This window comes from Zootermopsis nevadensis, unplaced genomic scaffold, assembly GCF_977971745.1.
Source record: "Zootermopsis nevadensis isolate Lab colony 2312 unplaced genomic scaffold, Znev_1.0 Znev_ptg000040l, whole genome shotgun sequence".
In the NCBI taxonomy this organism is placed as follows: Eukaryota; Metazoa; Arthropoda; class Insecta; order Blattodea; family Termopsidae; genus Zootermopsis; species Zootermopsis nevadensis.
Window position 1 is genome coordinate 151,070 of NW_028259172.1, and position 24,033 is coordinate 175,102.

Sequence of the window (24,033 nt, forward strand, 5' to 3'; positions counted from 1 at the left end):
AATTGTGTTACCCCTGTCGTAGATAAATAGGGAGGGAGTAACATCTTAGGGGAAACCTTCCTCCCCAATATCCACAAATTCTTGTGTAGTTTTCCCTTCCTCCGACATCTAACTACCCCATGAGCTCCAACCCAACCCCCCCCCCCCCCATACAATTCCCGTATCTCTTCAACAATACCATTTTCCTTATCCTGTAACCTTCTTTGCTGTTTTCATCCTCCTCGTCTTCGTCGCTTTTATGCGTTGTTCCAGACGGAGACACCAGGACGCGCCAGCAAGCTTATATAGTCGAGAGTTTCGCACCAAACCAGTCCCATCACTTTTCTAACGGAGAAATCTCTTCGTGTTTGTCAAGTACCAGTCGCAGTGGTTTACGAATTGTATGTCGGCATTCAGATGTTATGCACTGCTGAAGAGGTGTTTACAAACGTTCTTACCAGAATACTCGTCTATTGGCGCCATCAGTACGTTCAGGTAGGCAAATTAGCCGTCTTTTATGGAACAATACAATTTATTACCGTCACCACAAGAGCCCGCCACCGCATCCTATCCTGAGTCACTAGAATCCAGTGTGAATACTCAACACAATTTTAATATAGTTAAATATTATCAAAATAAAAATAAACCAGAAGAAAGAAGTGATAAACAGCTAAGTAATGACTTTAATATGCGTGACCTGTGAAGTCAAGACACAAATGAAATCTTTCTGTTACTTTGTCTCTGGAACAACGATGTCTCTTCAGCGAATGTTAATAAGATTGCTAGAATGTATCACACGGTACATTTGCCAATTTTCTCCACAACCTTAAATCTTAGTTACAGTTTTTAAGAAACTAATTTCAATTTCCCAAAAGAACCTCCCCTTTCGTAATTATCTCACTTCGCTTTACCTTTACTCCGTTTCTCGTGCTGCTTGCAGATTTCAGTTCTGGTGGTCCGTCCTTATTAGCATGGACTGCGTCATATCGTTTCGCACTGCCTCAGGCGGAGCGAAGAAGAACCTTTTCCTTACGTCGTTGCACCTAGCAGCACTTTCTTCATTCCACATCAGTGGAAGAAGTTTCATTAATTTTTCATCCTGAAGATCAATACTGTAATATAGAGAGGTCGACCCCTTCCTCTTTCCTCACCAAGCTTTTTCTTCCACTGCCACCTGGTGGAGTTCACAATTGTTAGTTACTATCTTTTTTCCTTCGTCCTCCTTCATCCAGAGTCTTATTTTCATTTATTTCTTGTGTTCTTGCATTCTCTTTTATCCTATCATCTCAGATACTTCAAGTCCTCATGGACTAAAGCAGGGCTCGGCAGTTATGTTTGCCCGGTGCCAGATGGAGCTCTTCTGAAGTGACCACGGACAGAGGCGCCTCACGAGTTCGGCCTATAGTTTTCATAAGGCTTAAAATTGTTAACTAATAATAAATTATTCGCATCAACTGAACACACTTTCTAGGCCCTTCTCCTTAGGTTCAATGTGCAACTTCGGCTTTCGGCGATGAGTAGCGTCGAATTGTGAGAATTATCCAACGTTTCGGCAGTCAATGCTTAGGTGTCCTTAGGAGTTTTACATAGGACAGGCAGTCGGTGGCGAATTGGAGATGAGCATGTAGTTAAGGCTTCCAAAGACGTCTAGCCATTATATATTCACCCTGAGGATGTCAACTGCAATTTGTGCCGAAACGTTGTATAATTCTCACAATTCGACGCTACTCATCCCCAGAAGCAGAAGCTCCGAGCTTTATACACTTTATAGGTGTACCAGGAGATACAAATGCCCTTTAGTTGCGTTTATGGATGTATGCTGAAAATTTAACAGAAAACTACGTATAATGCATAAGGGGCTTAAAGATAAAGGGGTTAGATGTCGAGGTACTCCATATCTCATCCTACCAACCAATCAGAAGACAGCCATCTTCACAGTCGCCGCCGTGAAAACCTAAAATCTCACAGAGGACTTCATAGCTTAAAAAGCAGGATCGGTTGTCAACAACACGCCAGTTATTAAGGATACGATGTCCTGAACTCTGTATGCTTTGCAAAGCACTAAATGGAAATATGAGTAGTACATATTAGTGCCAGTGAACATTATGTTAGCATTTTTGTCACTGTCTCTTATTATATAATTTATTAATCGAGCTACAATGTATTTCCTATATTAGGGGGGAAGTTTGTGGATCATTGGAATATTAATATTTGTATATCGCCGCTCGCGCCCAAGTTTGTTCACCCCTGTCTTAAAGCATCACGCAAGAGATGGGTTTTGGATATTTACCATATACAGTATTTACCAAAGAAATCCCTTGCGGCGAAATTGAAGTTGATGACGTCTTCGTTTGATTTATAACGCGTTACAAATTCCAGAAGTATAATGATGATAATACGAGAACAAGCTAATAGCTCATCAGCGAGATCTTGTCCTGTGAGACACAGAGAAGTCTATAGTTTAGGGGACACCGCTCCGTAATAATTTGAGTTGTGAGATTGGAGAGACGTTTTGTCTGCTAGTTCAAACAATACTGATCATTTTAAAATAATTATATATATTTGTTTACCGTCAAATCACAATAAAATAGTAAGATAAGATAATTAAAATGATTAAAATATCATCTTATGTTTTTATTGTGATTTGACGGTAAACAAATATATATAATTATTTTAATTAATATCACAATATGACGCAGCTATACTATCTCACTGATCATTTTATCTGCCACAGGAGTTATCCCAAAGAAATTGCACAGTTGCATCATAATTTCGTATACTGATGAGCACCATGCAAACACAAGTAGTTACATAATCAGTTTTAAATTACGCGAAGAAGTATGAAATACCTGTCGTATTAAGAATATATTTCTATCCGTCACAATTTTTAAATACATGAATATACTGGTTAAATATGATAATGATAATAATTATAATAATAACAACAGTAAATTTAGTTCACGCACACATCATATTTCTTTAAGATCGATTTTATCTTCCAATTTTAGCTTAAGCTTTTAAAGTAGTGTCTTTCCTTTACCGACTGTACATTTGCCTTCTCTCCATTGCGTGCTAAATGTCTGCTGGATATGATTACCCTAATAATATTTGATAAATAATACAAACTTCTGTATATAACTTTGCATATAAATTGAAACTACAGAATTGTTCCTCATTTCAAATTAAATTTAGTGTACTTGGAAGTACGTTTCGCTCAGTTGAGAAGGGCGATGTATTTTTCTTGATAAAAATAGCATTTAAAGTTAATAGCTGCGGCTACTGAGTCGATCAATCGTATCGAGATGTAGAATTACATATCCTGAATCATCAGTCTAAACACGATTGTGCCATTATATATATCTGTTTATGCAAAATACTAATCTACATATGCATTAGACAAAGGTACTTATAACAAGATGGAAATCGTTGGGTGTGCAATTTCCAGTAGCAACTCAGCGACCTACACGAAACTTGATTTAAGCTCCACTTAGGACCACCATCAAAATGTCTGTGTGTCTGGCTAGTATTCACTACAGGGAAAACCGACCATTATGAAAAGGAATTCGACCGACTAACTCGTACAGAACATTTGATGAAGACAGCACAATACCCAGATTGTTCAACCTACCATCTCACCCCCTTTCATAATCGTACGCAACTCTCACAACAACTATGTTACATCTTTTCGTCATTTTATAGCATCGCTGCCACCATGGTCAAATGTGAAGGCTGTAGTGGTAGGGAATACATAGCTAAAGAGCTATTTACTGAAATATGTGGACAGGATTTCGAAATGATAAAGCACATAAACTTTAAACGTTGGTCTGCACACCAGTTCGCGCTCTGCAGTTCAGAAAACATCGTGGATGAACTTAAATGTGGAATAGCGGCATTATAACCCTGTGCTGGTTGACTATACATGCCTAGAATAAGCAGAAAGCAATAGCATTCCTAAACGGATTATTTGCCATAGGCCACGTCAGTCGACTTTTGAATAATGTTTTTCGAAGTTTAGTAACCAGAATTTAGCTCATGGTTTTAGTTTCACTGGCAAGAGAGTTGGAAAACTGGGTGTGTTTGAGCTTACGTAACACGGCCTGTGTGTGGTGACACTCGTAGTGCAAACAATCTGCAGGAACGTGGGCCACGGTGAACCGCAGGGCAGTCAGATCTTGCAAGGTCAGCACCGCAGAGAGGCCTGTGGTCAGTCAGCCGAGTCTAATACCACAACTCAAGCGCGTTACACTAACGTCTTTATTCTCAGTCGATACTCTTCTGTCGCTTTTAGAACTCTTTCTTCCCTTAAAAGGAAGAAATGGTAATTTCTTAAATATTATACATATTTTTATTAATTTTGGTACGAAAATAATTTTGCCCAGAGAATTGATTTTTTCTTCATTTTCTGTCGACTCTGATACGAATTTAGCTGCAACTTCTGAGGTGGGAGGGACACTATCATTGTATAATGTACAATCTTTATATTTGAGAATGGATTAACAGATTTGTACCAAACTTGGCATCCTTATTCCTTGAGACCAGGAATTAAGTTCCGCGTTCAGTTATCGGTGACGGCGTTTTCGAAGAGGAGGTTGCGGAATCAGAAGTCAGAAATCAGGAAAATTGTCCTCGGTTCGATTCCAAGTGAAAATGGATTCTGTAGCTCAGACACTAAGCACGGCAGAAGACCGGCACCAAAACCAAAGTTGTTTCGAAGACTACAGAAACAGACGCCATAACACCGAAGTCCTGAGGTCGCTTATAACTCCTATTTTCGCCCATCCGCCACTTTGTACTATTGATGCCAGGAATTTTTTTTTAAAAAATGGAAAGGTAAGATGCATCAGAGTGTGTGATTTCCGTACAAGATTTCTAAAGAGATTTGAGAATTATTATGAAGTATATATTCATGTGGACATGACATCGTATCATATTATTAATATTTATTATTAACTGCAAATGAGTTTTTACCCGGTGGCAGTGGTGCTACAATAAGACACAACAAAACAATAATATGGTATCATGATATCACGTTTCGTCATGAAATAAGGCAAGTAGAATTATCTGTATAATAAGCGAGTGTTGGTTTGTGATGATTTACTTCTAAGCTATTTTGGTCCTTACGGGATCATATTTATGGCTGTGTTAACTGCTTTAGATTTCCCGCAATATACTAGTATTAGAGAAATGTAAAACACATACGGGAATATCACTCCAAATTTCTAATGAGTTATTTACACAGCGTTCATAAAATTAACGCATTATGGGAAAGAGGCCATGCCTGTCGGTCTGTCTGTTGCACATCCTAGGACCTACGAGTACTAAACGAATTTCAATTCAATTTTGTTCGCGGGCGTATTCATTCTGGTTTGTATCGATTCAATCACTGTTTTACATGAACCCGAAATACAGACGTCCGTGGTTGTCACGGCGCTGAAAAATACCTTATTTTCATAGAGAACCGCTTCAAAAGGAATGTATATTGCAAAGTGAGCAAAGCGAATGGTAAGAGAACAAAGAAGAAGGAGAAGACGTGTCGTGAGAAACAGAAACGGAGGCGCAATTATGAGGACCAGCGGGTGTAACGCCTCGTAGGAGGAGTCCTTCCTTCCTTCCTTCCTTCCTTCCTTCCTTCCTGCCCCCTGCACAATGCAGATCTCCTGGAAGGAAGTGCCACATACGCTAATACCTCTGCAGTGCCGAAGTCTTTGAGGAGAAAGGGGAACTTTAAACATAAGAAGTTTACCTATCCTTACTGCATAGTGTGGTTATGTAACGCGGGACGTTTAGCTACGACTAACTGCGATGCAGTTTCTTAGGATGATCAGCCGCGTAGATATGAATAGAGCTAAGACGTTTTTGAAAAGAAAAGAGGCTCCGAAACGTCTGGGTAACATATACCCAGTGACTTGAAGTGTATGGCCATGTGTGTTTCTGGGCAGTTGAAGTGTAATAGAGCATCATCTGTTGCAGTTAATAAGAAGGGGGTTCTAACAACACACTAGAGCAGTATATTATTATCCCATCTATTCACCACTTTATAGGGCATGTTCTTCCATGTACCTGGGACAGACCTTGTCCCTAAGGTACATAGGGCAGCAGCTATTTCCGGAATACGTGTTGTTTTTAACACGTGCTACATGTATTATATAATTTTATTTTACAACAGCGTCTTTCGAATGATGTATGAAGATCCTAAAATGGCAGTTTTCTGCAGTTCCCTGATGTCGTGTTCGCCCGGGATGTTGGCCAAATATTTTCTGAGTGACCTGGAGACAGTTCCAGTTGCTCCTATAATTATTGGGATTACTCTTGCTTTCACTTTCCACATTATCTGTATTTCAATGAGAATGTCCTTGTATTTCAAGATATTCTCCGGTTTCTTCTTAATGACATTCCTGTCAGTCGGTATGGCTATATCAATTAAGATGCAAGTTACTGTTTTAAAGCATATTAATATATTCTGCCCGAAAAGGTATGGATTGCTTTCGACTACTTTAGACTTGGTCTCAACGTTTTTGTTTGAAAAGTAAAGGCGAAGTGAAGTAATTAAGGCAAAAGTGGCTTCGTACGGTTCGCACCATTAGTTGTGAGAGTACGTGCGAAGATCACAGTCTGTTCTTAGTGCTACACCCCACAATTAGTCTTGCATTGTTGTTGAGACTGCACATGAAATCATCACAGGCCAGGCTAACGGCTCAGTCAGCAACTCCAGCATCTGCATTTCTCTTACAATAGGCCGTGCACTGCTCAGTAATCTTGTTTCACGATTTTACAATGGTTTCAATGACCAAGCTCGTTAAATGCAAGTGATGTCGAGACTAACAAGTGGGTTCCGGAAAGTCCTGGGAAAGACACAAACTTACACGGAGAGATTGAATGGAAGTACTTACCAAGAGGATTACGTTGATGCTCTGGGGTTATTTAAGACAGGTAGATGTATTTCTGATTAGCAATAGGTTCACTGTTTACTGCTATTTTCTGACTGTGCATCATCTGCCCGAGCTAACAGAATAAATAATTATGTGAAAGTATGAAACTTGACGTAAATCGAGGAGGTTCATGGCGGTCCTGTTCCCTCGAAACGTTGGTATCATCTACAAGTCCACATGACGTCATAGTCCAGTCTCCAATCTCATGTAGTGAGGGCGTTTGAAAGTAGCTTGTTGTGAGGAATACTCGAGTTAAACACACAGGACGTAAAACAAGGCTGGAGAAAAGTGTGCAATGAGAAGGTTATTATAATCTCTGAGTTTTGTCTGGATTACTGGTAATTTTGACTAGGTTTCCTGTGGAATGTTCGGACTTTCGACGCAAGTGCCCAGATAGAAGAAGTGTACCTGAAGTTTCCCTTTTAAAATTCTTACCTATTTGTTTCCATGACCGTCTTCCCATCTAACTCTACACTATATGGACCCTGCAGATGAATGCTAGGGCATTGGGTTGGAGTGAGAGGTCGAAACACAATACGCGCGTGGGATTTCTTGTCAGCATCCCATTGAAACGTGCGCGTGACTGTGTTGTGGAAACAGCTGTATCAGCTTGCCAACACTTGTCCTCACTGTATGGGCCAAAGAAAGGCCTTTGCATATAATGTAATAACACGTCACCTCTGGTAACGCTGATTGCCCAGTAGTTTCAAGGATATGGTCAGAATAGAAGGCAATTAATTCTCCTCAGCTGCCATCTCTTACGTTCCACAGTTTTAAATAGTCAACTCTCGTTTACCTGCGGTCATGACGTAAAGAAAATTAGGCTTATGTTATGTGTGTGAATTTTTCTCCGAATAATCAAGGAACTAATTTTGATATAACTGAGCACGAAAAAAATACCACCAGAGGCCACAACACTTTTTGTACTTTTGAGTTTTGTTAAGTTAGTGACGCCAACAGGGACAAAATTACTTAGCTTTTTTTTTTCGTTACATCTTTGCAACATCGAAGTGTTGCAAATAAAAATAGTAGATCTTAATGTGATTTATATTTTATGTAATAAACTGTTTTAGAAAAAAAAATTGTTCGTTTCGATTTCAGATACATGTAACAAGGTACCGATTCTAGCCAACATTAAATCATTCTGCACTTTTGAAAGTATATCCCAACACAAAATTTGAGGCGCCATGGCGACCCGAATTTGTGAGAAGGAGCGGAGAGAGAAAGGAAAGAAGATAAGAAATAAAGAAGAGGGGAAAGAAAAGTGAAGATAAATAGGGAATGGAAGGCACAGAGCGAGACAGGTTGAATATAAAAGAGTTTTCAAGGATGCAAACTGAGAAAGACGAAAGAAGGGCAGAGTACTCTTTGATCGAAAGATATTTTAAGGAGAGAGGGTTTCGAAGAGGACGTCAGGAAAAAATATATAATTGTGGCAGCGTCGAATTATCTGGAGCACTGTGTAAGTAAAGTAAAGTAAAGTAAAGTTTGTCCCACTATACGCCATGTAGGCGTTTGGGGGGAGAGGAGGTATAGCTCCTCTCTTCCTTGACCTCGGCACTAGATGGGGGTGAGTGGTCAGCATCACGCCCCGGCCGGCTTTACCCCCGGGAAAGGACCCCGGTACCCATTGTAGGGGAGGCTGGGTGGGCCCCAGAGCCGGTCTGGACGCAGAGGCTAGAGGAAAAATCCTCTGCCCCCGTCGGGGATCGAACCCCGGTCGTCCAGCCCGTAGCTAGTCACTATACTGACTGAGGTGTACATAGTGAAATGAAGCCCTCGCGGGAAATAAATGAAACGACTCTAAGAAGCCTCAAGCGATACAAGTACTCGCCAGGTAAAGTTTCCGGTGAGGTCTAATCTGTTCCTGAAAGGTTACATTTCTCATAGAAAGAGGTTCGTTTGTTTATAAAATCCTTACGGCTGTTCACTTTTCTCCGTCTCTGGTCTGGTTGCTTGGCGAGTAATTTTGTATATGCTTTTAAATAATACATAACGTGATCTGTGTCCGTTGCTTAGCATCTATTTAATACCTAAAGTGATTATTACTATTTCGACACAAAGTCAGTAAACGAAAAATGTAACAGCAAATGCCAGTTCACACGTTTCCGCTGCAGCCCACAGTCAATTCAACGCCAAGTAATCATTGGCTAGGAAATGGTTATCTACCAGCTGTTATTACGCACACCGAAGTGGATTTCTCCTGCCTGAGAAATTTCGCTCGGTCGAAACTCTGGACAAACTATAATCACAGGATTGTGTGTATTGGTCGGAATGCAAGCTACGGCTTTGTGTTCTCTGCAGCAAATAGCTGGCATGTCATAGGAAGCAAATTGTTATCATGTTATGGAAGTGTGTAGTATGTCTCGCTGCACAGCGAGGTCTAATAGACGAAACGGGAAGAGATAACATCTTTTGAAGATGGCTGTCTTCTAGGTTGTTGAGCCATGTAGTCTGGTAGAAGTTTAGAGACGTTTCAGAGGTCTTTGCTGCGATCGCCCTGATGATGGAAGCAGCAAGCAACTTCTACCACACTGCACGACGCAACAACCCAGAAGACAAGCCATATTTTGACTCACCACCGTGAAAACCTCAAATTCTATATAGCGATATCTTTTTGTAAAACAAGAAATAATGAGTCTATTTTTCTACGTATCTTTGAGGTTATAGGAGTTTCACATTTACTGTTTTATGGTTGACAGAACTATATACGGTTTATTAATGCACACAAAGCGATCTATGGTCACAGCTGTTTCGTTGCGAAGCAGCCCTACGCAGTTTATGAACAGAACGTTGTGTTTGACAATTACAAGCAGAACCGGCAATGCATTACGTATGGAGTGATGCCACGTCCTTTAGTTTTTAGTAGAACTTACGAGTAAGAACATTAAGTATGGCAGCAGTAGAGATATTTGATATACGTTTATCGCGTTGTTTAACGAAGCTAATTTTTCATTTTAGTAATGAATACAGCTTCGGGTTATTGACATGACGGTGTTAAATACAACATTTGGGCGCAAGCGTTAGGCAATTAAAGGCGAATTGAGAAAATTACGTAAGCGCAACATAAATTTTTACTCCCCACCAAGACTTAAATGTAGGTGGGAGGATAATGTTGAAATTGATCTTAAATAAATAGGGAAAACGTAGAATTCAAGTGAATTTACGATGGTGTTTTTTTTTTAATTGTTGATGAACTTATGAATTTCGTAAAATGTGGGTTATTTTTGAGCGGCTGTTATCTTATCAAGGATTCTGATTCGTGGGGTTAGCGGTGAGGAATTTCTCACCCATGGACTAAAGCGCACTGCAGTGAGTGAGACTTGTATCTTGTTGACAGATGCTTCCGACCACATTATTCCCACGCGTGATTTGCAAACAAAGCCACGCCAGTCACGACAGGGGGCATAAGGCGAGGACTGGATTACTGCTGAAGGACACTTAAGTAGATTAACGATTCTGTGCGCAGTGATTCCTTTATACCAACATTTCTCAAACTGTGATACATGCCTCGGTGGTGAGATCTACTGTGGGGTTAATTTGGTAATAGCGAACTTTACAGGCATCCCAACGACAGTGTGTGTGAAGTGATAAACACTCACTCTTGAGCAAAATGTATTATAATATACTTGATTGAACATCAAAGTTTAAGTTTAAAAGTAATAGCTTCTGCTTGTTTCTCACAACACCAATAGCATTTTGCTTTATCCTGTCTCTGGAAGTAGTTAATAAAAAGTGTGTTATTGCCACTAATCTATTTGAGCACAATGTTGTAGTTGACAAATGACTTACCTGCTGATAACACACTGGAATGATCTCCCTTGTCACCACAGACGCGTTTCGATGCAGAAAGTGAGTTGTGGTTTCCACAACGCTGAGCTTGAAACAAATCACTCTGCATTCTAATTAGGTCTTCAGTATTTGTCTTTGAGAGGTTCATGTCTTTTTTTTTTCTCTTGAAAAATTATGTCTGGGTTAAAAAAGGGAATGTGTTCTTTATCAGTCACTTGCCCCGTGTGTCTCTCGAACAAAAGCTCATAGGCCCCTGAAATGCCTATGAGATTGGACAAATTCAAAGTAATACTTTATCATTATTTTGTATGTTCAGTGATATTTGTAATATTCTACAGTCATATTCTTCCCAGAAAGTGCTTGAGGTGTTGTCTCTTCTCCATACAACGGTCTTAGATAGTGAAATGACTTAATGATCTGCGCTTTTTTCGTCGTTAACTTACTGTTTAAAAAAAGAAGTTCCTTCTTTGAACAGTCTTCGTTCTGTGGGAAGTATATTTTCATTTCAGTAAGAATTTCGTACATACGAAGTTGTCTTACAATTTATCAAATATGTACTGGTTGTAACGTGGAAGGAATTAAATTCTCCTGGTCCGACGTATTGTATTTTCTTCCACCCTGATATTTGCGAGAACTGGCAGCACAAATTGGAGAGCAGGTAATAATGTATGCGAACTATATTTTCTTTTGACTTGAAATAATTGAGTTGGATTAACTTATTTTCCACATGATCATCTTACTCGTTTCTTTAAAATAAACGATGGCATTTCACAAACTGCCTCCATATTACGTATTTCAAACCGCACTTGGAAAATAAATATATATTTCAAATCTGTAATTTGACATCGACAACTTGGAACAAGCAATACACAGTTCTCACTTCTCTTTAATACGTTTTATATAATTACGGTATATATATTTATATTTATTTAGACGCACTTATACACACACAATACACTAATTTTGTAACACTGTCACCTTTTGTTACATCAGACTTCCTCATTTATCAAGAAATTGTCATGAACGAACAAAATAGTTAAAAAATAAAATTATATTCGCCACTTTGCTGGTTCATAAAGAACACCTTGTCGAGTTTCTCAGTAGCCTATGCATAATTCCACTGCCCTCGTTAAGTGTTAGGGGCTTAAAAGCAATAGGCACACGCAGAATATTAAACAGTAGAGATGCGATGAGCGATGGTGCGCTTGTCCACCATGTTGCATTGCTGCTGGATATTCCCCTGCAACAAAGAGAAGGAATGGAAAGTACAAATTGTATCAGATGCTTGTCCTAGCATTCAGGTGTACTCCATGTCTTTTTTACTCCAATCTATTTCATCTCATTCGTTTGGGGAATAGAATAAACTGAACTTTGGCACATTATGAACTTATTAACACCGCGGTGGCAGAATCTGAGAATTAATCGGATACGATCCTTAGCCATTTCTCCCGCCCTAACAACTCATCTGTTTAGGATCCATCTCTTTCTCGCTGTTCCAAGTGGAAACTTCCTAACAGACGCTGCTTATAAACTGTGCGTCGTAACATGAGGTAATAGACAGACAGAAACGTCAGATTTATGACGAAAGAATGATTCTGAACGGTATTAAATCGCTCTTACAGCATTTTATGAAAATAATTATGATGACAGGGCCACACACGGAGGATGTTTACTGCCTAATATCCTTTTTCTGAGAGTGGTCCAAGATAAGAGCATCTCTGTAGACAGTTTCATAGAAAGTGGGTGTTACAGATATTGATATTCATCTTACGGGCACATTATCTTCCTATTTAAGTACATAATATTTTACTAACTGGTTGTAAAGGTAATTAAATAAAAACAATTCTCGTTCAAAACCTGAATGTTTCGCTCTTTGCCTCAGTAATGTACATAATAAATCACAAAATATGACGTGGTTAAAATTTAATGAACTTGTGTGTTAAGTAGCAGAAGTACACCGACGTTTCAGAGGTGATTGCTGCCCGTATCATTATGGCGCTACAACCCAGAACAAAGCCATCTTCATGTTTTACTATTTCTTCCAGGAACTCTTCCGGTTAGAAACGGCATTTTCTGCGAAGTCCTCAGCAATTTAAAATCCAAGGCCTTCGTAAATGCTGTGCTTTTGATTTCTGTCCAATAAAGCAAGAATTTCTGTTCCTACATAGGCCACGGGCCTATATAGTGGCCTACAGCTTTGCCATTTCCCATGACGACTACAAGCCTAAATTAATGGAACATGCCGAAAAATGTTTATCTTTAACGGAGTCGTTACTGACGGGAACTACCAACATCACTTAAAAAAATTATCTTTAGCCTTTGATGCTAATGATCTTTTTCTTCCTTCTCTGGCACAGATTTCTGATGGTGCATGAAACATAAATTGCATGTTTGTAGAAATATGTACGTGAGAGAGAAATGTTTTATATAATCGGACTTAAAATTCGATGCATGTGGTTCCTTCTTGCATTCGTTTGTAGAACGTTACTCTTCCCTCTTCCTATTCGCATTCCCTCTTCTTGCAGATGTTGTCAAACCCTTGAAACCATCCCCAAGTGATTTTTTGAAATTATTCCTAAGGGGGGAGTGAGGCGTATATAAATAAGATGACGTCACAGAGACGACATCTCGAATTCGCCTTCGGAAATTAACGAAGCGGCAGAACGCTTTACCTTCCTATCGTTGCCATGCTGTGAGTTATTTTTCTTGCGTTCTTCGCATGAAGTGCATAAAATACACGTATAGGGCAGAGTATGTATTATGTGCGCCCCAAATATTCAATCTCAGAAGCAAAAGAACGGATTTTGATTCAATGTGGCCCTGAAAGTCCACTAGTGAGCCTATAGGCCTACAAAAAGTTTTAAGGAAAATTTATTTCTGCTTTCTGACGGTCAGATATAACCTCCCCTCTCACCCAATACGTATTTCTTGAAGATGCTGGCTTAAAAATCACCCCGCAGACGTAGCGTTCTGCTCTTCAGATATCTAAATGGAAATTATTCGAATGTTACCATAGCGCGTTCAAATAAAATACATTATAAGTTCATTTAAATTTATCAGTTTGTTTAATCTACTAGGTATGACGAGAACTTCAAACTGAGCACATTAAACTTAAAGCTGTGTCATATTGACATTGTGTGTGTAAGAAAGAGAGGGGGAGACATTTTTGAGTACACTCACACAACGACCAGCCGGTTTGATGTCCCTTGATTCTGTTTTGCGTATGTTAAGGCTGTTATGATACCAGTAGCACAGGTGTGGCAACATACGACCGGCGGCCATGTTAAAACATAAAAATGGAGCCTGTACACATTTACCACAGTATATAAATGATGAAGTAAATCTGTCCGTATAGTGTGCTGACAGTCGTAAATACTGGGTTCAGTTACTACAAGTTTAATCTGATCAGGATTCTGTGATGTGTGTTAATATAGATTAAAATTTAAATTTTCGGTTCCCTAATAAACAAATTTACTAATTTATTCACAATGTCTGTAACTGGATATGAGAAATGAATGGCTTCCTCCCACACCAAATTCCGTTTACTGTGCGTGTTAATAGCTTGAGAACTTCAACCAGGATGTGAAACCGTGTCTGAATTATAACAATGCTGTGTCGTATGATATATTTATAAAGTATGCTTAGTCATGTACATGAATAGTACAGGCGAGTTAACAATCTAAAATACGTAGTCTTTTAGTGGGGGCAACATCTGCCCGGTCTAATTCCGTAATACGAAAGAAAAATGTCTGTGCTTGTACTATGGCGATATAGTGATTCTCGCAACGTTCGTAATATCCTATTACGGACTGGTAAATCAATGCTATGGCAATATTAACTGTGTTCATTTCGCGGCTTATATGATGACGGTCAGAGGACAATGTGCAATGAATTGTGGGTACCCACACTGGTGTATAGGGAAACCATGGTTACAGATGGAACTGAGATTTTAATAGCCAAAGGCTAGTAATGTGGGATTACCTTCAGTGCAGCTCTAATTAAACAGAACAATAAAATTAAGATCGTTATAAATGTTAGAGTCACATGAAACTGGAATGTAAATTAAAGTTTTTGGAATGAACAATGCTATCAGTTACGTTACGCCAGAATTAACATTAATGAATCACCTGTAACCGTATATACAGAAAAGACGATTTGATTAATAATGTTTCCTTAATGGTGCAATATATTTAAATTACATAATTAATTTGCGATGGACACTCATTTATGTATGCATAAGCCCCCTACAACCACACTTTTCCGTCGGTACAAACTATTGGTTTTAAGTCGTTAATAGTTATGTAGCTTATTGTAATATAATATGATAACCACTTATTTTAACCTGTACCGTAAGTTATTTTTAAAAGGACCAAAATATTCTTAGCTGTTTCCAAGTTATTAATCCCCACTTAAAATGTTGCCTTACATATAATAAAAGTTGCATTTTTTCAATTATCTAGCTGGTTTTATCAAGGATAGTCCTTGTGCAAAAGCTGCTAGTAGCCGAGTCGGTTAACAAATTCCTCGCGTTTTCTGGAATCCACATACTACGATGTTCACTAGGTCCCGCCAGTGGACGCTGAGGCGAGTTACTTTAATTCATACCGCACCTTTAAGATCCATCTTAATATTATCATAACACTTAAGGCTATGTCTCTCAAGTGGTCGCTTCTGTTTCCAGCTGACATCCTTGCTTTAATCACACGAATAGTAGCCACGTAGAACTGCTTGAGAAATTTGAAACACCGCGGTTAAGCGGGCCACAGTTTGGAGATCAATGGTTTAGACCAGCGTTTCTCAACCTATGGTACGCGAACTAAGTAAGAAAATCAAAATATAATATTAACATAAATAAATTTTCCCTGAACGCATTTGGTTACTGGTACATTTAATGTGTTGAATTAGAGTTAGTGATACGACCAGCGAAGAATGGTGAGAATCCCTGGTTTAGACTATGGAAAGTTTCCAGAGTAGCTGTGCTTGGCATGTGTGTACCGCGATGCCTTAAGAACACATCCTATGTAAGTTCAAAAAGACTGAAAGAACTTAAAGGAAAGTTAAGTCTGAGAGTGGCTGAGACGAATGAGATGTGCTAGAAGATTTGGGAAGTAAAACGTAAATGAGGGGAGTGTGGGCTGCGTACACAAAGGGTGTGTGTGTGTGTGTAGGGAGACTCCGTTTGGCTTGGATGCGCAGAAAGGCCTCGGGGTCCCAGCTAATTACAGATACAGGATGGGGGCTGGGCGGGGGTGTGCTATCTCTGATAAAGTTGTCTAAGGTTTGGTGGGAGGGGGGGACATACTCACATTCCGACGGCTTAGTCTTTACGACACTTTGGCCTACAGCAATTTTCCTTCCTTCCTTCCTCCCTCGTTTTCTCATATGGCGCAGATTCTACAAAGTTGACTTTTGCACACTAAGCTCAGGGTTCATGAGTTATCCCATTTCGCCCTTTCTGTATTCACAATACTGGTTTTATTTCCACTCACATAAATTGCCCTTTTCTAAATTACGTCATCAATCACTAGTACCCAGCGTTGTATCTGGTCTTCTGAAGAAAGCACGAATAAGTATGAAGTACTGAAGAATATTATTAAGCCATCCCTCCCTAAAGCATACGTATTTGTCCTGAGGCTAAACTATTTAATGAAACAAGAAAACCTTCAAGTCTTATAAGCTGGTAACAGTTCAGCCCGTCAGTAAATTCCCCACCGTTTATGAAACCAAAAGTTTCGTTGACCCCGCTGTGGACCCCGTCGCGAGCCAGATGAATCCAGTATACACCCTCACATCATATTCCTTTAACGTACGTTTTCAAAGGTGCATTTCTTCCAAATTAGGCCAAGGTCTACCAAGTGGTGAGTTTACTCTCACTTGTGGTTTCCCGGCCAAAGTTCTGTGTGCACGTTCTGCCCTTCAGACGCATTTACTGCTCATCTCAGCCTCTTGATCGGATCACCTCAGAATCAGATCTTAATGTTCTCATTACACGACGGTGAATCGAATTTGCCTTGTATTCAGTGCGTCAGGCGACATGTTCGGTATGGAGAAGACTACTTACCATTCAGGACGTGAACCGTGATGCTTTTGGACTGAGCATTCGAAGGGTTGCACTGGTAGCGACCGGAGTCCGAAGGCCGGGCCTTCTGGATGAGCAGAAAGCTGGTGGTCGTCTCCCCCTTCTCTGTGATGACACTGACGCCACCACGCGGCGAATCGTAACTGATTATCTGGAACCACACGAATATACACGTTCTGTATTCCCTCAACCATCAATTAGTCATCTTCTTTAGCCTGTCCTATTTGCACCTGTAACTCATACGTGAGATGCCGTGGCCTTTGATTCGTTATTGTTTAACGAATTTGCACCAGAATAACGCCACTAAAAGAAATGACCCCCCTTTTTAAAATAAGGAGTCTTCGTAGCATATTTTATTTAACCACCAACTCTGCCTATCTAGTGGTTTTGAACGTATGGACTAGTTGTTCCTGAAATAAATAGTACACCTTTAATAATTACCTTAGAACTGTACAGTGTAAATCCCGTCTGAGTATCGTTTTAAGATTCTGCACCAATTCCAAGAAAATTAAAATTAAAATACTGTTTGAAGAAAATTTATACTTGATTATTCCTGGTATTACAAGTAGTCCATGGCTGTCATTTGAGAGGGTAATATCGAATTAGTGACGTTTACAGCTGGAATAAGGGAACGAGATCTTTAAAATACACGTGTTTAGAAGAAGGAAACTATTCTGAATGCATGCGTAGCTGATCGAGGGATATAACATTTACCACGAAGGAACCTTTCTTTCTTTCTTTCTTTTTATTTTTTGCTGTCTTATTATCCAGCTGCTTTTAATCAGAATTGCTATGAAAATCAAGTGGGACGGCTGTTTAAGTGACACACTGTCTGAACCGGCCATGCCATAGCTCTGGCTGGATTTTCACCGCGGAGACCCATTCTTGTAGTGGGCGAAATGGTTCTTCTCTGAGATCCTGAGTTCTCCGCATATACTTGTGATTCTCTCATTTATCACCTCAGTCAGGATAGTAGATGTTCGGGCAGACGTTTGGACCCAGGACCTCCCGAATATGAAGCAGAAATGCTATCCACTCGGCCGGGACGTCCGGTCGTTCGCATTCTTAATAGCATATTGATTTACGCAAGTTTATCCGGAGCGTGTTGGGACACTCATAAATCAATACCTATTCTTCCGTGACACAACTCCGGTATCCCCTCTTACACCCCCGTCCTCCACCACCCTGCTACTCAATTTTACGGCATCCGTTCATGGTCCAACTCTCTCCCCACACACTTCCTCCTCATCTGCCTTAAAGTGTTGTATTACTGAGACTGCCATACAGTCCTACGTCATATTTATTATACGATATGGCGTCCTATGCACGCATTCAAATCGAAGAATTTATTATCCATATATACACTGTACTAGTTGCCCATTCTTTTATCACCTAAAAGAGAGACTGTTGTTTCGTGCTGGCATGGGATCTGGTTCTGGCCAAACCAGAGGAAGAACATTTGAAATAATTCAAAGTGCAGGTAGGACTCGGTTTACGCCGGGGTTAGGTTCTTCAGATTTCCGGCGTAAATTGAAGCAAAAATATAATGGGAACATATGTAAATACATTAGGTTCCGTTCCAAAATTTTCAGTAATCAACACAAAATACTTGACATTTTTTTATTTTATGAAATTTACGTATTGAATATTGTATAATATTTAAGAAAAAGAAAGAAAATTTACTTCTTTAAAAACGATAGAATAGATGACTGTTCGGTTTTCTCTTTTTCTGATAATAAATTATATAGTATGGCTGTAGAACTGTATCAATTCCTCTCTTAACGGTTGAGCTCCGCTTTCAGTTGGGGTCGTTGCTACAGAACATCTCACATCCCTTATTAATAAGAGCAATAGCCTATTGCATTGATTTCACTGTTGGTGTCCTAACCGGCATTGCAGAGTCAGCTTCACTTTCCTCTGTGTCTTTTTGGACAGTTGTTCAGCTAGCTCTTCTAAATCTTCCGTTGAAGGCTCTCCGCTATGACTCTGAAGGAGCTCATTTATGTCACCAACTTCTACATCATCTAGTTTTTTGTTTAATTAATTAAATTGTAGTCCGTAGTTTATTATTTAGTATTATAGTTTTATTACAATGTAAGTTATATTTAAATGTCGGGACCATCTACGTCTAGGAAGTCGGGCACAGTCATGACTCCTCACCCCCCCAATCGTGATATATGAGAGGCGCAAAAGTGAAGCCGGCGTAAATTGAAGCGGTGCAAACCGAGTCCTACCTGTACTTGTCCGCCAATAACTCAATCCTTTATTAATATGTACTTATGAAATTAACATCGCGATGTAGAGGCGCTGTTTGCTTATTTTTAAGTGACAGCACTTCAGAACAGTTTGCATCTCCAAGGACGTATCTTTAAAATTTACTGGCGCGTCATATATTTTGCAGAGAGCAGTTACGTGAAATTTCTACGGTTGCTGTTACAGCTGAATGCATGCATTGTTCAGTGAAGGAAGGTTGTATTCTGTCTGTAGCTAATATATTGAAAGCGGAGAACAACTGAACTAAGATGAAAAGAAATTTCTTCCGAATATGTTAGCTTTGTGGCATAGTACTCGTAATATTCAGCATACTATTTTTTCAACAAAATGTTTTTACCTCGTTTTTCGAGTTGTAAAGTACATTCATATGTTCAGTGCTGCATATTCAGCAGAAAATTAATTAAACAAATGCAATTACTTAATTAAAAATATTACCACGGGGAGTGAAAGCTGGCTTAAGTAAACAAAGCTCCATTTATATTACATAATTTGTAAATATACGTTCATATTTTAATTTCTCCCACAGGCAAATTGTTAAAAGGTAAGTTTTTCCCCCCTCATGCGTTCTAGTCGTCGTCACAATTTATCAAGTACATCATGGATGGGCTTATGGTAGGCCCTTAGATGCTTTCACAAAATGGCCATTCTGACTGAAGTACACCGTTTGCGAACCAATGCGAACAGTTGCCAATATACATGCATTAAAATATGTGACGGTCTCTGTTTTCTTACACCAACCAAGTCATGAGTATACAGACCTTCTTGCTTAGGTAGTAAAAGCGAAGCTGACTGATATTGGAATCTCTCGCTGCCGCGAGAATCTAAAATTGTCTTTACACAGTTATTGCAAAAATAAAAGGAGTCTGCTGACTATGGAGTCAGCAAACAGAACATATTTTCAATTCAATTCTTTATTATTAGTGTTCTGTATCAACAGCATGAAGGCCAATTACAGATACAGCACAGAGATGACCACACATGGTATGGATAACCCAGAGTGTATTAAGTCTACTTTGTGCTCACCTAAGTTCACGCAGATTAACAGTTAAATATTCAGAATTCAAAATAGAGGAATAAGAGGTGAAAGAACGTGCCAGGAGTTAAACAGAAGACAGCGGTTTAAAAAGGGCCATGAATTGACTTAGGAAAACCACGAACGAAAACCCCCGACGGGAGACCTGTCGAATACGAAGTGGAAGATCTAACCGCTACACCACACCGTAACGCTTGATTATAATTTCGATAGGTATTAACATGTGAAATTAGGAACGGATTAAAATTCGCAGTTTGTAAATGCAAATGTCAGTTAAAAACTATCAACATGGGAATATTATTATCAAATAAATATTTTTGTCTATTACGTATGCAATTTTTTTTACAGAGCCTAGACATCCAGCAGACAGTAAAGTGACTAGCTGCTGGCTGGACGGCGTGGGTTCAATTCCGGACAGCAGCTTTTTTCTTTGTCACCGAGACCATTTCTTCTGTGGAGAATCTTCCGTCCCCTTAAACAGTGATTAACGAAGACTTTTCCTGGGGCTAAAAGTGGATGTAGCTTGAACTGATCTCTTACCTCCATCTAGTGGTGAGTTTAAAATTACATAGTGCTTTAGCTCCATTACCCAACAGAGCAAATTCTTCCTTCTGTGCCTATTGATTTACTTGTGAATGGACTATTTATGTTCCAAATATGACTAACGTTAGCTCGTTATGGGTTTTGTGCTTCATAAAGACTCAATCCTACGGAAGGCCAAATTTTGATTGGGTCAAATTAAGTTTTCATCAGCAAAAGCTTTCTGCAAGGCACTCAATCTCACCGTCCGTAACCGAATTCTTTTTAAGGTAAGTACGTTTCATGCCACGTCTTCTTACTTGTAACAGAACGAGCCGTGACCCTAACACTAGGCGTCGCGGCGGTGAGAAGACAGACGATATGATTATGTTTTCCTGACAGAGACAGCAAGCTGGTAGCGTTCTCTATTTCCTGTGCTGGAGAGAAATGCAGACGAAATATTGGAAGCAGAGCTGTTTTGGTGCAGTATCCGCTCCATTGCGAATTGAGTTAAGGCTGTTGCTGGTCTGTACGTGTCAACTGATGGACGCCCCTCCGTGGTCTCCCCTCAGTTTGATCTCGAACGTGAAGAGGTGCTAAAAAGAAGGAGGCGTAAGCTAAAACAATTCTTTTTTACTTCGAAATGGGTTGACCTTTTCTTTATAAGGGCGACTCGAATGGAGCACTTAGAAGTTGCAAAGGAAAATTTATATAGAATCATCTCTATCCCTTTCAGTAGCTGATTTTATCTTCTACGAGCAATACCTCTCGGACAGTATCTCATTTTATGGTGGATGGATTCCAAAGATTTTTGATTATATTATAGAAAAAAAATAAACTGACAGTTTGCCTACGATCCTAATAGTTTTTTTAAGGTCTGGTAGTTCTCAAAATGAGGTACACTACAACGTACAACTTGGTAGCTGGGCCGTAGATTTCTAGTAATATACTTGAACACATTTTTAAGCATTAAAGAGACGTCTTTTTGGTCATGCAGCGAATAGATGACAGAATAATCTAGTTTTTCGTGCACATATAACAGCAGAAACGCGGGAAAATGGAATAGTTGATCTTGCTACTTACTTCCGCAAGCAGCTCTGAAACAATCGATCAGTTTCTAGGATATTACACAACTCAACATTTCGCCAACTTCAGTTTCTCCTGATCTTCTGTTGCCTGGATTACGTGGCAGTGCTCTGGACTTGCATTCGAAAGGTACCCGCTTTGAATTTTGGCCAGGTTATTTGCTGCACTGACTTAATTTTCTTCAGTTTCTGTAGGCGAATTCCGGAATAGCCTACGACCGTCTCCCTTCAAATTGTTCCCTACTTAACATTTAGGACACTATTCCTACATCATTCGACGCTATATTGACCTAACACCTGCATCTGAAACAGATTCGGTCAGTAACTTGACAGTCGATCACCTGTTTTTCTGAGGCCGATCTTAATGTTATCGTCCCAGTTCCTTCTTGGCGTTCCAAGTCCCCGCTTTCAAACCCGTTTCTACGAGGTGCGATCGGAAAGTTTCAAGACTGCGCGTATAAAAACCCCGTACACTTATCTCAGGTATTAAATTCATCCATCACCCTCGACGTAGTTCCCCTGGCAGTGAACACAACGATCCCAGCGCCGCTGCCAAGCCTGGAAGCATCCCTGGAAATCTTTCTTTGTCAGCCTGTCAAGCACCATCTGCGATTCTGCCTGAATCTCTTCTATCGTCTCAAATCTCCTTCCCTTTAGCTGAATTTTCATCTTTGGGAAGAGGAAGAAGTCACACGGAGCTTAGAAAGGAAGTTGGGGTCGGTTCTTGCAAGATCTTTGAGCTCCTGACAAACGAGAAGTCGATTCTGCTTCTGGTCCTCAGACAGGATGCGTCGCATGTGGAGTTCTTCCTTTAGAATCAGCTGACAGGTCCCATAGCCTATCCCAACAATGTCGCACAAGTCGTTGATGGTACGACGTCGATCTTCGTGAATGGCCTGCCGAATCTTCGTAACATTTTCGGGCGTTGTGCTCGAAGATGGTCGTCCAGAACGCTCGTCATCATCGACAGAGGTTCGGCCATTTTTAAAACGTGAATGCCACACAAAAGTTTGTGCACGACCCATTTCGGACTCCTCAAATGCTTGCTTTAGCATTTCATAGGTTTCCGTAGCCGTTTTGGCGAGTCTTTGGCAAAATTTGATGCACACGCCATTCCGAAATCGCAGGAGGGTCGGTGTAATGCACTACCAAAACGCCCGTAACTAAGAAACAAATGCTAATTCGATGATGCCGGCTGGCACACTGATTCACTATGAATGTAGGCCGCACCTCCTAGCGGCAGAAGCTCGTATTACATCCGGTTCGCCCTCTGTTGACACAGTCTTGAAACTTTCCGATCGCACCTCGTATATCAAGAATTTGTGCGTATTGCTCGTCTCCCCATCTAGTCCTCCCTAGATTTCACTACCATATTAATACGAGGTGACCTATGCAAATCGCAAAGTTTCTCGTCAAGTTATACGTGTCGTAAATTACCCACTCTACTCTTCTTATGTCAAAGTATTTCGCTGTACTGTTTCTTTTGAAACACTTGTAATTTGTCGGAGATTTGAGGTGCTCACGCCGGTGAAAATATCGAATGTGTTGTGGGTGTTGTGCTTTTTATTCGGAAGGTCTGTGGTTCAAATCTCTGCCCCGAGACGGATAATGCCACAATTTCTTTCTTTTACATACAATTCATTATTTATTAATCGCCATGTAATCGACGCTATAGGCTTATACAAAGAGTTAGTGATGGCGTCGTTTAATAAATCACATAAACTAAAATAAATATAAAATTGGACATATAATTAGGCAAGCGTGTGTAATCTTTATTAAGGTAGACGTAGTGAAATCCTCTTTAAATAACACACGTTGGATGAATTTTGTGACTATTTTATATTTTATTTACGCATTGAAAATATAAAACGACGAAATACGAGTCACCTGATGATAACGAGTGAAACAAGTCGTTGGTCCATGCACAAAATGCCTAAGGTTAACTGACTGTTAGGTATGCGGGGTAAAATATCTGTAGAGAGCAGTTCATATTTGACCCAGAATGTTCACTGTTTCTCGATGTATCCACTGACAGCGATATTCTTCTAAAATGTTATATCCTTCAGGGATCAGAACAGTGTATGACTGTAGAGGGTACCTTGAGGAAACTGCCGGATATGAAATAGATGGGAAGATTTACTGACATGCTCGAATTTGAAACACTGCAGATAACACCATGACAAAACTAAACATGTTATTACTACATTAAAACAGACTGTATCTAATGGTAATTGATATTTGCTACAATTTGCAAACCTTCTCTCCCCACTCCGCCCCTTGTTATGGATGATATTCTATGACATCGGTCAGTGCCGTCAGATATTACATTATATCTGGCTCGGT

The 24,033-nt window shown here is 39.9% G+C and overlaps 1 protein-coding gene and 1 long non-coding RNA gene across 2 annotated transcripts in view; both read right to left on the reverse strand.

Moving 5' to 3' along the window:
- Window positions 1-10,956, reverse strand: part of LOC110839040 (uncharacterized) — a 49,427-nt gene extending 38,471 nt beyond the window's left edge. Inside the window, exon 1 of the long non-coding RNA XR_002546313.2 lies at window positions 10,701-10,956. This is a non-coding gene — a long non-coding RNA (uncharacterized LOC110839040). The remainder of the gene's footprint in view (window positions 1-10,700) is intronic.
- A 612-nt stretch (window positions 10,957-11,568) lies between these two features.
- On the reverse strand, window positions 11,569-17,731 carry LOC147871737 (uncharacterized). Its single transcript, XM_087360167.1, has 3 exons — window positions 17,609-17,731; window positions 16,762-16,930; window positions 11,569-11,940 (listed from the first exon to the last, which is right to left on the reverse strand). Exons 1-3 carry the CDS (start codon window positions 17,729-17,731, stop codon window positions 11,837-11,839), a joined length of 396 nt encoding a protein of 131 aa, XP_087216293.1. The 3' UTR covers window positions 11,569-11,836.
- Window positions 17,732-24,033: the final 6,302 nt, after the last annotated feature.